This window comes from Erpetoichthys calabaricus, chromosome 4, assembly GCF_900747795.2.
Source record: "Erpetoichthys calabaricus chromosome 4, fErpCal1.3, whole genome shotgun sequence".
NCBI lineage: Eukaryota > Metazoa > Chordata > Cladistia > Polypteriformes > Polypteridae > Erpetoichthys > Erpetoichthys calabaricus.
The window spans coordinates 106767288-106782012 of NC_041397.2; the positions used below are offsets into that span (position 1 = coordinate 106767288).

The 14725-nt window shown below is 36.6% G+C and overlaps 1 protein-coding gene across 1 annotated transcript in view; it reads right to left on the reverse strand.

The window, feature by feature from the left end:
- vwa8 (von Willebrand factor A domain containing 8) overlaps window positions 1–14725 on the reverse strand; it is a 509572-nt gene that overhangs the window by 226422 nt on the left and 268425 nt on the right. Inside the window, exons 22-25 of the mRNA XM_051925677.1 lie at window positions 13191–13266; window positions 8410–8545; window positions 5304–5423; window positions 3628–3833 (exon numbers count right to left, since the gene is read on the reverse strand). Coding sequence (XP_051781637.1) covers window positions 3628–3833; window positions 5304–5423; window positions 8410–8545; window positions 13191–13266 — 538 coding nt within the window. The remainder of the gene's footprint in view (window positions 1–3627; window positions 3834–5303; window positions 5424–8409; window positions 8546–13190; window positions 13267–14725) is intronic.

Consider the following 14725-nt stretch of genomic DNA (forward strand, 5'->3'; position numbering starts at 1 on the left):
CCCAGTACTTGATGAAGATAAAAAATAATGTTTAAAACTTTTAATGAATTTTTTTCGACAATCTGTTTTAGGAAAATGCTTTTGAAAACTAAACTTTAGAACAAGAATACTACATAAAGTTTCAGAGTAGCACAACCTATTTAAAACATATCTGTCAACAGGCAATTCTGAACCTCCAAAGTTGACACTTCTGACACTGGATGTTTTGAGTGCAAACAGCAATTGATGTACTCTCTTAAGTTTGATTCTGAGATCTGGTGACATTGTCATACAAAATGATGATGCTTGGATTCTGAGGTGCCTTTATCACCATCTTCTTCACTATGCATACGTCTTCTTTCTTGTTATTTTAGCGGTTCTGAACTTCATGATTGTTTCCCTAATCGTGTTAGCTCACATTTTTAAGTTTACACATACTTTATAAATCCCTTAGCCAATTTGTGGAAATGAAAAATCACTTGTCTTTTTTGATTTGCCATTTTGTTGCCAATCTCCATTTTTTGCTACATGTGTTTAACATTTTGAAACAGGACATCTAAAAAGTTCGTTAAGACTGACTTGTACATAAAAAAGCAGAATTTAAGTGCTGATTAAATTCTGTTAGAGGCTGTTAACCCATTTTCTGTATAGCATATTGCAGTATTTAATATTCTTAATTGGAAAGGAGCAGTGAATGAAACTTAAAGAAGTTTAAAATGCTGTTAACAAAAGAAAAATAAAACAAAACTCAGTATATGAATTGGTCTAGTTGAAAACCCATTTTATCAATTTAATTTTCTTTATGTTTGGAAATAATACAAAGATCAGATTATGAAATTACTGAAAAACACCAAAACTGATAATCTATGGCATATGCCTTCTAGTACAATGGTCTATGTATTTTTATAAATGCAGCACTTGCCAAAGCAAAGACTTAAATCTGACAGAATATCTGTGGCCAGACCCAGACAAAATACTGAATTAAGGGTCTGAATACTTATGAGTGATGTCAGTTCTTGATTTTTAATAAAACTGCAAACCTTCCTGAAAACAAACTTTCAATTTGTCATTATGGGTTAATGAGTGTAGATTGATGGGCAAAAGGATGATAGGAATGCTATATCGCTGCACTTCTCAAATGATGACAGAAACAGCCCTATGAGAATACTTCAGGCAACAAAGTGAGAATTAGATTATAGTAAACATTTTGTGCCACATGTTTGGTTTTATTTTGATTTACTTACTTATTTATGTGAGAATTCACAGAAATAAATATAAAACATATCATTACCATGACCAAAATAGTACTAGGAATATGAAATAAAATTAGTATTTCCAGATCTCTTTTGTTGTCACAGAAATGCATCGGAAACATGGGAGTCACGGATCAATACTCGACAGCAGTCTTGGCTTGAAAAATCAACATATTTAGTAAATTTTTAAGTTTTTCCTCCATCATTCATACCCTTTAATGTAAAGCACCAGAGGAGGCAAAATATTTTTTTTAATTTACAGAAAGCACTTAACTTTACGATAAAATTTCAAGTGGCAAATGCACATATACTGTGTTTGTGAAGAAATAACTTTGATTTAAAAAATATCAAACTTATCTTTTAACCACTTTCTTGGAAAGTAAACAAGGTATGTTACAATTGTGGCAGAAATCAAACATATTAATTAAAGAAAGACACTTATCCTCCACCAGGACAAGTTTGATAAAAACTTATTGAGTCTTTACTCAGGCAGGAGAAAATCTTCCCATTGTGTCTTGTGAGATATGGCCGGCCATTCATCCCGGCCAATACACCCAGGCCGCCAGATGGAGCCCTCCTTGCAGCATGGAGGTGCCTCAAATGCCAGCAGGGAATCATGGACAGTGGAGTTATAATGCACAGCCCTGCTGGATACCATGGGGGCCGCCAGGAGTCGCTGCTGGGAGGCCCAGGGATTTACATTTTCCGTATAGCCCAGAAGTATTTCCAACTCACGGGAATGGAAGAAATGATATACTTCCGGGCCGAAAAAAAAGAGAAGTTTTTACCTGACCCAGAAGTGCTGGATAATCACATGGACTGAGGGCTCAGAAGCACTTCCGGGTCGAGGACTATAAAGGACTGTGGGAGATCCCAGACAGATGAGCTGAGCTGGGAGGTAGGGTGGCTAAGCGTTATAATAATAAAAATTATTATTGGACTTTTATCTGGTGTCTGACGTCAAGGGTCTGAGGGTTCAAGGGGTCGACAGTGCCTTTAATTGTCACAGTCTTTAATTATCTCCTCAGTAAATACTGAACTGGGAGCATCCTTCACAGCAGTCTGTTACAGAATAATCAGAAAACAAAGGGTAGAAATCTGTTTTATATTAAATTGAATTTACATACAGCGTCAATCAATGCATACTTTTTACTCTGGATAGGTTTGCTGGTTTACACATTAGATAACTTAGAAAATAAAAGTCTATTTTTACTATATTCTTGTGGCTCTTATATCTTTAGGTTTAGATATCATGCTTGGAAATTTCTGTGTATGTGACAACTGTCCTACCTTGTTGTTTACATGACATCTGCTGATTTCTGGGTATATTTTGTATATGATACCAACCTTCCTCTAATACATACTTGTCTTTTATGTAATTAACCATTCCAGCAGTTCTTCTTCATAAAATTTCTTAAAACAAATGGTTATATATTTAAATGTGCACTGCAAGCCAAAATACTTAACTATTGGTACCTCTAAATTATTCTCTCACACAGTACAAACTCTCTGTTAACCAAGCCTTTAGGAAATTATAATAAGAAAAGCTCTTGTGCATCTCACATTTTGTTTCATGCACAGAAACACGGAAATATATCAATTATAAAATCAGTGAAATAATAAAACAACATTGCAATATGTATCTAGTACAGTTATTAATGAAAGGCATATAGTTTTCATTCTTGACATTTTTTCAACACATCCATCCACCTCAATAAAAGGATGTGTCTGTCTGTCAGCTTGTTTGTTTGTTTGTTATGTTGCTGTCATTCCAACAGATGGTGCATCACAAACATTTACACTGTTGTTATGAATCCCAAACCAAATAGCATGTATATATTTTCACTTATTTCACAAACCAAATAGCATATTGTGGTGGACGGCTGGGACCCTTGTCCGGCCGGAAAGCCTCCATGATGGAAAGACCAGGGGAGAGGACATATCCACAACAATACCTCCCCTGGGACGCGAGAGGGCAGCCTCCCTGGATTGCATCGGGGACATGGGCTTGGAGCTGGGAGGCTCAACCCTGTTGGGGCACTTGGTCACCACCAGGGGGCGCCTGGACAGTCCCAGAGCCATGGATTGCAGCACTTCCGCCACACTCGGGAGTGCTGCCAGAAGAAGATCAGAGTGCACCTGGAGCACTTCCAGGAGCTCCACAGAACTTGTATGGAGGAATGTGTATGTGGTAAAGAAAAGAGAGCGAAAGAGAAGAAGATAAAGAAACTGAACTGTAGTGGTAATTGTTGGTGATTTGTGCACTGTGTGCTGAAAAGAAGAAATTAAAAGGGTGAATTTTGCAGTTGTGTCTCTGTGCCTGTGTGTATAGGGGCCTGATCGTTCACAATATATAATATTTTTTACTTTATTTTATCTAATTTTAGCTGCATACCTGTAAATGTCGAACAATGTTAACAACCTCCCTTGTTGAGTAAGGGTATGTTATGGTCCCTTGGTCCGCCATCCCTCTCAGTTCTCCAAAGGCTGCTACTAATTTCTGAAGCACAGCTTCAGGCACATCTGGTCCATATTGTTTCAGCATGGCAAGTTCTGACTGTGGTTTAGGGTTGTCAACTGCATGACAGCTGAATATGTCTCCTACATAATTTAAAGACAAAAGGTAATTAGTATGCAGAAAATGTTTTTTTTTTTTACATTTAGAGCACAGGCAGGCTAAATGACTCATTCAGGGTCACACAGTGAGGCAGGGGTTGGAAATGTACCAGCAACACTGTCCTTTAAAATTGTTGCACAGTATTACTGGTTAGCCATAACACCTCCAAAGCCAAAATTTAACCAGTACCAAGGAGATATAACAAATCAGATGTAAAATGGAGAAACACAAATACTGTATGAATCATGTAATATGTGGAAAAAGGCAGCAGGTCTTTGGAAAAATGAACAGATTTTTTTTCTAAGTGAGCAGAGGCAGTAATCATGCATTTTATTTTCAATAATTTTTACACACTTTGCAATTAATTGATCTTTAAGATTATTATAAAATAGACAGTATAGTAAAATTCATTGGGTCTTCTGCGGAATTGCTAAAATAAAATGAAATTTTCTTTGATCTAGAGCTGTTTATAATAGCTGACTAACAACAATAGAAAAGAGAAAAATGCATTCAAAGAGATCACTGATAAATATGAGGAAGTAAGTGTCATTATGTTCTCTCTGTTAGTGTGCATTTTCAGTGGAGAGCTGAATCCCTTCCACACCCCAATAAAAAATACTGTGCTACTGAGGAGGTCATTTGGTACAACAAAAAGTTAAAGATATCCCGGAGCTGGGAATGCTGTCATAAATTTAATTCTGGAGCAAACTTTTCTACTGAATATGTCATTCTAGTCCACGGCTCATGACACATGTGCAAAGGCTATTAAAAGCTGAACAAATCTAAATTAAAAAGGGGTATCCCTGACATAAACTAAAACAGCAGGGCAAAACTTAACTTATTGTGAAGGGAATATTTTTTTCTTATTATATGATCTCCTTTATGCTTTTTCTTTATTTCTTTTATAATCCATACCATTCTTTTGTATGCTGGAATGTGCAAATGATCAATTTAACAAATAACCAAACTGTCTAGATCTCCTGCATTGGAGAACTGTGAGAAAACTCTTGCAAGGTGAAATCCAAAGGTATATCCAGAGTCACTGAGAATGAAACAGTCACATCTTCTCCACTACCATTCCATTCCACTGGTTCTAATCAAAAATGACCAAACAATTTTACTTCTTAGAGCATTAGATTTTTTGGGACTTTACTGCTAATGATAATCTTAAAAATGCCTTTGACAGCTTAATACCCAGAGCATATTTGATTTAAAGACACAATGTCTCTAAATTTTGACTTTTTGGTTCTTATCTAGTGAAAATGGTAGGTTGAAGGGCTATTGGACTACTTATAATTTGACTACTTATAACATTTTCTAAGTGCCCTAATTTCATGTTTATATAGATTAACTTTATGTCAAATAATGACCAATAAGACAAAAAAACAAAAGAATCCGAGCATGACTCAAGTTTAGATATTTGTAGTTTCTACTGATTTAAAAATGATTTGTACCTAAAGCTCCAAAGAAATCATTTCCCAAAAAAGGAAAGCCAGGCCTGTTAGCCAATACAAGCATTCTGAAGTCAGGATGCATCACAATAACTTCAGGTCTTCCTTCAGCATAAGCTTGATCTAGAAAAAGAAAAAAGTTATTTAAATGTTACTCTGATTTTGTAAACAAATCATACTAAGGGAACTAAGGGGAGAATAAGACTTCATTATGTCATAATACCAAGAAAACATACTCACAAAGGTCAAAAACTACACTCTTGTGTTAATTATAAAACATTCCTAATCTACTTCATGGAGGACGGAGTTGATCCATGACTCAGCAAGATGACCGCCCTGACAAAATTCAATCAAGAGAAAAAAAATGTCTGATTCATAAGTATTGACTCTGTTTAATATCGGGTATTCCACTTGCTATACAATTGGCATCCTAGAGAATATATTGACGAAAGCATCCAGGACATCTTAGCTTGCTTTTGTATTTACTCAGTGTTCCGGACTTGCAGGGATGTGAGAACACGAAACAATGCTTGAAAACAACAGCTTTTCCACTTACTCATTCCATCCATACTCCACCCTATCTAGAAGTCACAGATGAAATATAAGGCAAACAAACAACTCTGACAGTTAAAACGTTTTCTGCTTAGCATCATAATAAAATTTTAAAAAGTTTTGGTTTTCATATGTATATATATATTATCACACACGCGTGTTTAGGAGACAACTAAAGGGCTTGAGTACATGTAATTCCACGCCGGACCACGGGGTGGCGAAGTGCACTAATTCTCCCTCTCAATCTTTTGCAGACCATTCTGGGGAAATCCCCCCCAGCTCTGGGGCAGCCAACAACATCACTTCCGGTTCCGGTCCTGATGACATCATGTCCTCTACTGGCCTTTAAAGCTGCCATCTTGTGTATAATGAATCAGTTCTGTTTTGGACTCGATAGTGTCAACATGTCTATGATTTTGCAACAGTTGTGCAGCCGGGAAAAATTATACGTGTGGCTACCCCAACCATTTGCAATGTCTTATGGTGTTTCTTCTTACAATATACAGTATATGTAAAGAATTATTATTATTTTCCTCTCATATACTACAGATTAGAATAATAGGATAACTGGCAAATTTAAAGTGGCTCAATATGTACTGTATGAGTGAATGTGCCTTCAATTAAAAGGCGGCCCATTTACAACTGATTCTCATATTGTGGCCAATACAGTAATCCCTCGCTATATCGCGCTTCGACTTTCGCGGCTTCACTCTATCGCGGATTTTATATGTAAGCATATTTAAATATATATCGTGGATTTTTTGCTGGTTCGCGGATTTCTGCGGGCAATGGGTCTTTTAATTTCTGGTACATGCTTCCTCAGTTGGTTTGCCCAGTTGATTTCATACAAGGGACGTTATTGGCAGATGGCTGAGAAGCTACCCAACCAGAGCGCATATTACGTATTAAATAAAACTCCTCAAATATATTGTGAGCACAGGGGCTGTTCACACCCCTAGAGGATATGGCTGCTCCTCAAAAAATGCTGAAAGATTACCTTCACATTGCTGCCACCCTTCCTGGGCTTACATATGGCTGCTTTGTCAAGCGATATGCTTCCTGCACGGTGCTTCGCATACTTAAAAGATCAAACAGCACATATTGATTTTTGATTGTTTACTTTTCTCTCTCTCTTGCTCTGACATTCTCTGCTCCTGACGGAGGGGGTGTGAGCAGGGGGGCTGTTCGCACCCCTAGACTATACGGATGCTCGTCTAAAAATGCTGAAAGATTATCTTCACATTGCTCCCTTCCGGCTTTGTCAAGCGACATGCTTCCCGCACGGTGCTTCGCATACTTCAAAGCTTGAACGGCACGTATTGATTTTTGATTGTTTGTTTTTCTCTGTCTCTCTCACTCTCTCTGACATTCTCTGCTCCTGACGGAGGGGGTGTGAGCAGAGGGGCTGTTCGCACACTGGCCTAAGGATATGGACACTCCTCTAAAAAATGCTGAAAGACTACCTTCACATTGCTCTCTTCCTTGCAGCTGCTTTATACGGCGGTGCTTTGCATACTTAAAAGCCAAACAGCCCTATTGATTTTTGATTGTTTTCTTTTTTCTCTCTCTCTGACATTCTCTGCCCCTGACGTGCACTCCTTTGAAGAGGACGATATGTTTGCATTCTTTTAATTGTGAGACGGAACTGTCATCTCTGTCTTGTCATGGAGCACAGTTTAAACTTTTGAAAAAGAGACAAATGTTTGTTTGCAGTGTTTAAATAAAGTTCCTGTCTCTCTACAACCTCCTGTGTTTCTGTGCAAATCTGTGACCCAAGCATGACAATATAAAAATAACCATATAAACATATGGTTTCTACTTCGTGGATTTTCACCTTTCGCGGGGGGGGGGGGGGGTTCTGGAACGCAACCCCCGCGATGGAGGAGGGATCACTGTAATACCAAGAGATGCAAGCTTCCTTAACTGGATACATGGGTTGTAAAACAAATGAACAAAGTGTAGAATATATTATGCAATATTATACAGATTACAGTTTTTATTAAATTATAAAATATCTGGATTAGTCACATTTTCTCTTATCTATTTACTTCTATTTTGCCTTCTCTATAAAAAGCCAGAGCCACATAATAATCAGGCAGCATCATTCAGATGGCAGTAACTAACCACATGCTAGTCCATAGTAGGCACTCTTTAAGGCTAATCATTCATACATATTACGCAGACAGTGACAATACAGCACATCAACACCGGGTTCCTGAAGTTGCAAGGCAGAAGCGCTAACAACTGTGCCACTACAATAACAGTTACTAAATCTGTACAACATTCCTCAGTCTGATGTTGTATTTACACAACCAGCCATACATATATCATGTTGGGCTAGCTGTCTAAAACCCAATGCAGACTTATCTAAATGCTTAAAAGAAAATGGTATTTATTTTCCTTAAGCTAGTGCCTTTATCTTGACCAGTCTGCCTTAGGCCCCTTTTTTCAAACTGGATAAGCCAATCTAATACAAATAATTTATAGTTTATTTTAAAGTGTTTTTATACAATACTTGGATGAGAATCCTTCAGTGTTACAAATTACTCTTACCTACCTGCAACAATTCTTCTTCCATCTGCTAGAATCATTTCACCATTTTCTACTAAAGTCTTTAATATACAAGTGACATTCGTTGGTGCTTTATCAGCTTCGTCAATGACTAACACATGACCCATCTTTACTGCTTTCACCTGAAATACAAGATAAGGACACATTATTATCACCAAGAATTGTGTACGGATTAAAATTTAGAAATTTTTAAACAACATTATCAAGATGAAGAACCACCTTATAATTTATTGACAATAGCAGACAGGGTTCTAATGTAAAAATGATAATCCTGCCAATATAGGACAAGGATTTATCATTTAATTGCACCACACAATGGAATATAAGTAACAGCATCTGATGATTCCAAGGGTAGCTGTCAACTACAATAATGGGATATGTATAATGATATGAGTGATAACATTTTTCAAGTAATAATTTTTTTTTTTTTGCATTTATATAGCGCTTTCTCACTACTTAAAGCGCTTAGCAATTGCAGGTTAAGGCCTTGCTCATGGGCCCAACAGAGCATAGTCCCTTTTGGCATTTACGGCATTCCAACCGGCAACCTTCTGATTGTCAGTGCAGATCCCTAGCCTCAGAGCCACCACTTCGCCCTTTTTGTCAAAATGATCTACATAGCATAATGCAAATCCACATGAAAATATATATAAAAAATCTGACAATACTTCCTATCACTGTAGAACCCCTGTTTATAAAATGTGGTTGAATAATAAGATCATCATGCTATATTAATATTCCTTACAAATCTCAGGCAGGTTCTACCACTCTGATATTATCATCATTTTCATTTGTGGAGATAATATAGTGAGAGTCATTTGAAAATGGACTAGAACTGTAATTATCTTTTCCAACCTCCTCTTGAATTACAAATTACAAGTTCCTCTTACAAAACTGTTTTCATATACATGTAATTACAAATGGTTATGCAGGTGGTGGCCACAGATAAATGCTCTCTTCTTATCCTTACTGAATGATTCTTCTCTAGTTTTGCGTTTTGCTAGTGTCCTTGTCCCTGCTGGAAACATGAGGTGGTACCTGCAGCCAATTCAGGTTGCACAGGTAGTCCAGTTCCTCCAGGATGGCATGGTTTGCTGTGTTTCCCAGCAAAGAGGAGACACCAGGAGATATGTCGTTACACAAGAGAGCTAGACAGAGATATACAAGGGCATCAACCCAACAGCATGACTGGTATCTGCTCCTTTGTGGGAGGAGGAACAGGAGAACCATTGTTAGAGCCCTATAAAATGACCTCTGGCTGATTACAGGTGTGCCTGGTTCTGACCAAACTGTCAGAAACAGACTCCATGTGGATGGCTTGAGGGCCCAACATCCTCTAGTGGGACCTGTGCTTACATTCCAATGCGATCCTCGTTATTCACCCTAACTCTATTATATATGCATATTGCTCAAAATCTCATCTAAATGACGTTATCTCATTGCAGTGTCCAAGAAAAGCTAATCAAGATGAAAGACATTTTAAAAGAAACACAAGTACATGATTGTGGTGAGCAGAAAAGTAAAGGAAGGCTTGTTTGTAAAAATAAGTCATTGTTTGTTGATATAATTTGGCCCATACTGGGTATAAAAAGTGTTATGTTTGGCCCTCAATAAGATTGCATTTAACACCAATGATTTAGAGTATTCAAAAGAAATAGCAATTGTGACTTCAGTGTCTGAGTACAGTACATACCGTACATTTTACCCTTAAATCTAGGTGTGTGTATCGAAAATTAATTTTCTAATGCTTTAAATTGCAAGAGAAGTATATGTATGAGTCCCTATACTAATGAATAGATAACCAATACTGATGCTCTGTGCATCAGAGCCGACTATACTTCCATAGAAGGCTGGCGTCCTTCAACATCTGCAATAAGATGCTGCAGATGTTCTATCAGACGGTTGTGGCGAGCGCTCTCTTCTACGCGGTGGTGTGCTGGGGAGGCAGCATTAAGAAGAAAGACGCCTCACGCCTGGACAAACTGGTGAGGAAGGCAGGCTCCATTGTTAGCATCTGTGGCAGAGCAGGCTCTTATCAATTATGGAGAATCCACTGCATCCACTAAACAGTATCATCTCTAGACAGAAGAGCAGCTTCAGCGACAGACTGCTGTCACTGTCCTGCTCCACTGACAGATTGAGGAGATCGTTCCTCCCCCAAACTATGCGACTCTTCAATTCCACCCGGGGGGGTAAACGTTAACATTTAACATTATACAAAGTTATTGTCTGTTTTTTACCTGCATTATTATCAATCTTTAATTTAATATTGTTTATTGTATCAGTATGCTGCTGCTGGAGAATGTGCATTTCCCATTGGGATTAATAAAGAATCTATCTATCTATCTATCTATCTATCTATCTATCTATCTATCTATCTATCTATCTATCTATCTATCTATCTATCTATCTATCTATCTATCTATCTATCTATCTATCTATCTATCTATCTATCTATCTATCTATCTATCTATCTATCTATCGAGATTTTTCAAGTAAAGGATAGGCTGACTGGCAATTATACTGTATGTGAGTGTGTGTATGAAAAAGTTGGCTCTGAGTTAGGCTGGTAACCCATGCAGATCTGATTCCTGCACTGTGCCAGATGCTCCTTAGGCTTAGGTATACTAATGCCCACAATAGATAAAGAGGGGTTCAACGGTTGAATGGCCAGCTACTTTTAAGTATTGCACAAATCTTTTTAAGAATTCAGAAATAACAAGGTATGGAGAGAAAGCCTTGATATTTTTAAGACCACTGCATTGAATAAGTATTCTTATTCTATACAAAACTCAATCCTAGCTGCCAAACTGCATTTTGACAGACATTTCTTAAGTAAATGATTGTTAAAAACGCAATAGAAATCCCTCCTAAATAATGAATGTATACAGAGGAGTGTATGGTGATGGAAACAAGCCATTTGGAAGATTGTTTTACTAAATGTTCAGACTAACTATGCTGAACTGTGAATTTAAAAAATACAATAAAATAAGAACTTTATCAAAGTTTAAAGGACTAATTACCAAGTTTCTACAAAGATTGCAAATGTTCAGAACAAGCCATACCTAAACTGTGAACTTATTAACTAGCTGCAATTAAGATAAACTACAATGATGTTTTTCAGGAAAGCTATACTAAAGATTGTTTGATCAAACTTAAATAAACTGCAGTTTTAGCTGTTGAAATTATATTATGCTTTATAGCTTTTAACTGATAGCAGTGCAAAACTCAGTTTTGATTTACACTCTGATTCTTAATTGATTTAAACTTGGAATCATAATTGATCTGAATCTTAATCTTTTACTTAATTACTTTGGAATGTCTAGAAACAACCTTATTTATTAACGTTTGATAAACAAGATTAGCATGGGCATCAGCTTGGGAAAAGAACGCAATTCTCTAATATAAACATGACATCATTAATTATGTAATCATTTGTTAACTCTACATGGAGAGAGGCCTTTAAATTTTGCTGCACAAAAAGAAAAGATCTTCGCCAACGCACAGACAAGACTTCTGCAGTCCAACTAAAGAAGCTTCTAAGAAGCTATGCACCCAGGCTTGAGAAGACTCACTCTCAGCATCATCTGTATCCTCACCAAAAGTATTCTTAAAATACTTTTAAAAATATAATTCCTACTTTATTCTATTGGTTTTATGGTGTTTTATTAATTTTGCTTTAAATCAATGGCAAGTTTATGGGTGATTGCTCTATTGCCACAAATGTTAGTGGCTGAGAAGCTTCAACAGGTAGCAGCACAGTGAGCAAGCACCTGCCTTGATAAGTGGACCAAGGGGTTGAGTGATACTCAGGTTTGAAGACAACTCTTTGGTCTGCTCATGCCAAGCTAGTTACTCTTGTTGCTTAAGACAGCTATCTATGAGCAAATAAAACTAAAGTAGCTACACAGAATTCCCAGTTTATTTAAATTAGCTCTCCAGAGAAGTCTCACTTTGTTTAAAGTAGCTGTCCATGTGTAAAAAAGCTGTATATGGGGTGCAGTATAAAGCAGATATATCTAGTATTCATATACGCAACACAGTTAACTATAACTATGTAGAGTAGTTAAACCAAATAACAAAAACTGGAAATTCCTCAAGAATGCAAAAAAGGATTGTCAAATAATACAAAAGCATAGTTTCAGTGTTTCTATAGCTTATGCTGATATTTCTTTTAGCCATCCTTCCTATTACAAGGTCTTGCCAAAATTACTCCCCAGTTAATCTTACAGTTTATAGTTTGTGATTTTCTATACTGTATACAGTACATACAGTAGCAACCTGGGGATAATAAATTTGAGAATACAGATCATTCCAATGCTCATTTCTAATAAAAACATCACTCAATAGACACACAATCATACACTTTCCTTTTCAAAGTGGCAGACATCCAAGAATTCTAAGCCATGCTGCCAACTTTGCTAACAACGAAGCTTTCAGGGATTCACTTACTGCCCGCTCATAGTATTATCTGTAGGGAAATCATCTCATGTCCCAGCCGAGCCCAGGAGATTTATGTAAGGGATGCTTCCATCACCTGAAACAACTAATGGAAGCAGTTTGGGCAACCTCAACTGTTCCAAATTTAAGAACGTTTTTTACCTACCAAACTGAATTTCTGGGATGCATATGTATGCCAACATTTATACAGAACACTTAATAGTAGTCATAAAATATGAACCATGAAAACTATAAATAGGCAAAGAAAAAATTTATGTCAACAAATATTCTACAAAATCTAAAAAGAGTAAAAGATCAACTACTGACCAAAGGAGAATCCTCATATACAATAATTCCATCACGAACAGAGGGCTGTAGAGTCAGGGTTTGTACTGTTGTGTCTCTGAAATTTAATGAAAAACCATGTTAATGAAAACTCACACATATTTTTATTAGTCTTTTATCTTTATCTTAATGTTTACAGAATTATAGAGTTTATTGAAATCTAAATTATTGGAATAAATATACTTTGATAAGTATATCTTAAGTTGATATGGATCATTATTTTTTCAGACTTAAAGCCTATTAGCAATTGTTTAGCTACTTCTTAAATAATGGGAAACCTAGCATTTATACTCAACCTAGAACTTACCTTGTAACTATCAAATAAAACATGTCTGAAAGTTGTCATAAGTTAAATTTACAAATATTTTAAACTTCTGATTTTATATATACATTGTTAACAGTCACAACTCTCTTTCAAGCCTTTATAGGCTCAAAGATGATGTCATGGTTTCAACAGTGTAATATTTTCCTAAAAACTATAATTATTAATAATTAATAATTAATTATAAATAATCTGTCACTGGGACAAATGCAGTTATTTGTGGATATTATTCATTTTGATTTGTCACATACTGACATATTGCTTTGCTATACGAAACCTTGCATGCCACTTCACTAGGCAATGCATCTCAAGAAGAATTGTTTGTTCTTTTCGTTTAACCTCATAATGTACTTCTTTGTACATACCAACAAAAAGAAGACAGCAGCTCTGACATCCGTTTGGCCTATACCTACATTATGGAATTTCCATCAAAGACATATAAGTTCCTCTACCGCATGTCAGGAAATTAGCGATAAATTTCCGGGTTGAGGATATCTGTGTGCAAGACAAGAATTAACATCCCAGAAACCTCAAAATCAATTTTCCAGTCACAGTCTAATACAATTCCAGGAAATTAGCCTATGAATAATCCAATCTATAAAATATTAGGCCAAGAATGAAAAATTTCAAGATGGCCTTAGGAAACAAAGTGCTTTCATCTCACTTTTGATTCACTTTTCATGATGAGGTTAATGCCTTTAGCATGTTGAGCTGAACAGATCAGACCACTCTACTGCAAGCAACAATCTCCATCTTTCCAATCTCTGGGGACTTCTTAGGTGATCACTGGCTAGCCAAAAGAAATACCCTATCATCAAATACTAAGTTTGATCCTGAGTCATCCTGGTATATCCATTATGTCAGATACCTAGGAGGCATCTTAACTAGATAGCCCAAGCATATCAATTGGATCCTCTCAATCTAGAAAAGCAGCAGTTATAATCCAACATCCTCCTAAACTGCTGTGTTCCTTACCCTATCACAAACATTGAGAATACCAGCCCTGTGAAGGAACCTCAGTTTACCTGTTTTTATTTGCAATATTTTTTTCAGAAATAAAGCCATACCTGCATCTTAATATCCTGTCTGTGAAAATTACTAATAGGAACTAAATGCACCATTGGGTCAAGTCTCATGCCCCACTTATTGTGACTTAGGTTAATCTAATTTATCTGAATATCAGACAGAGTTAAAC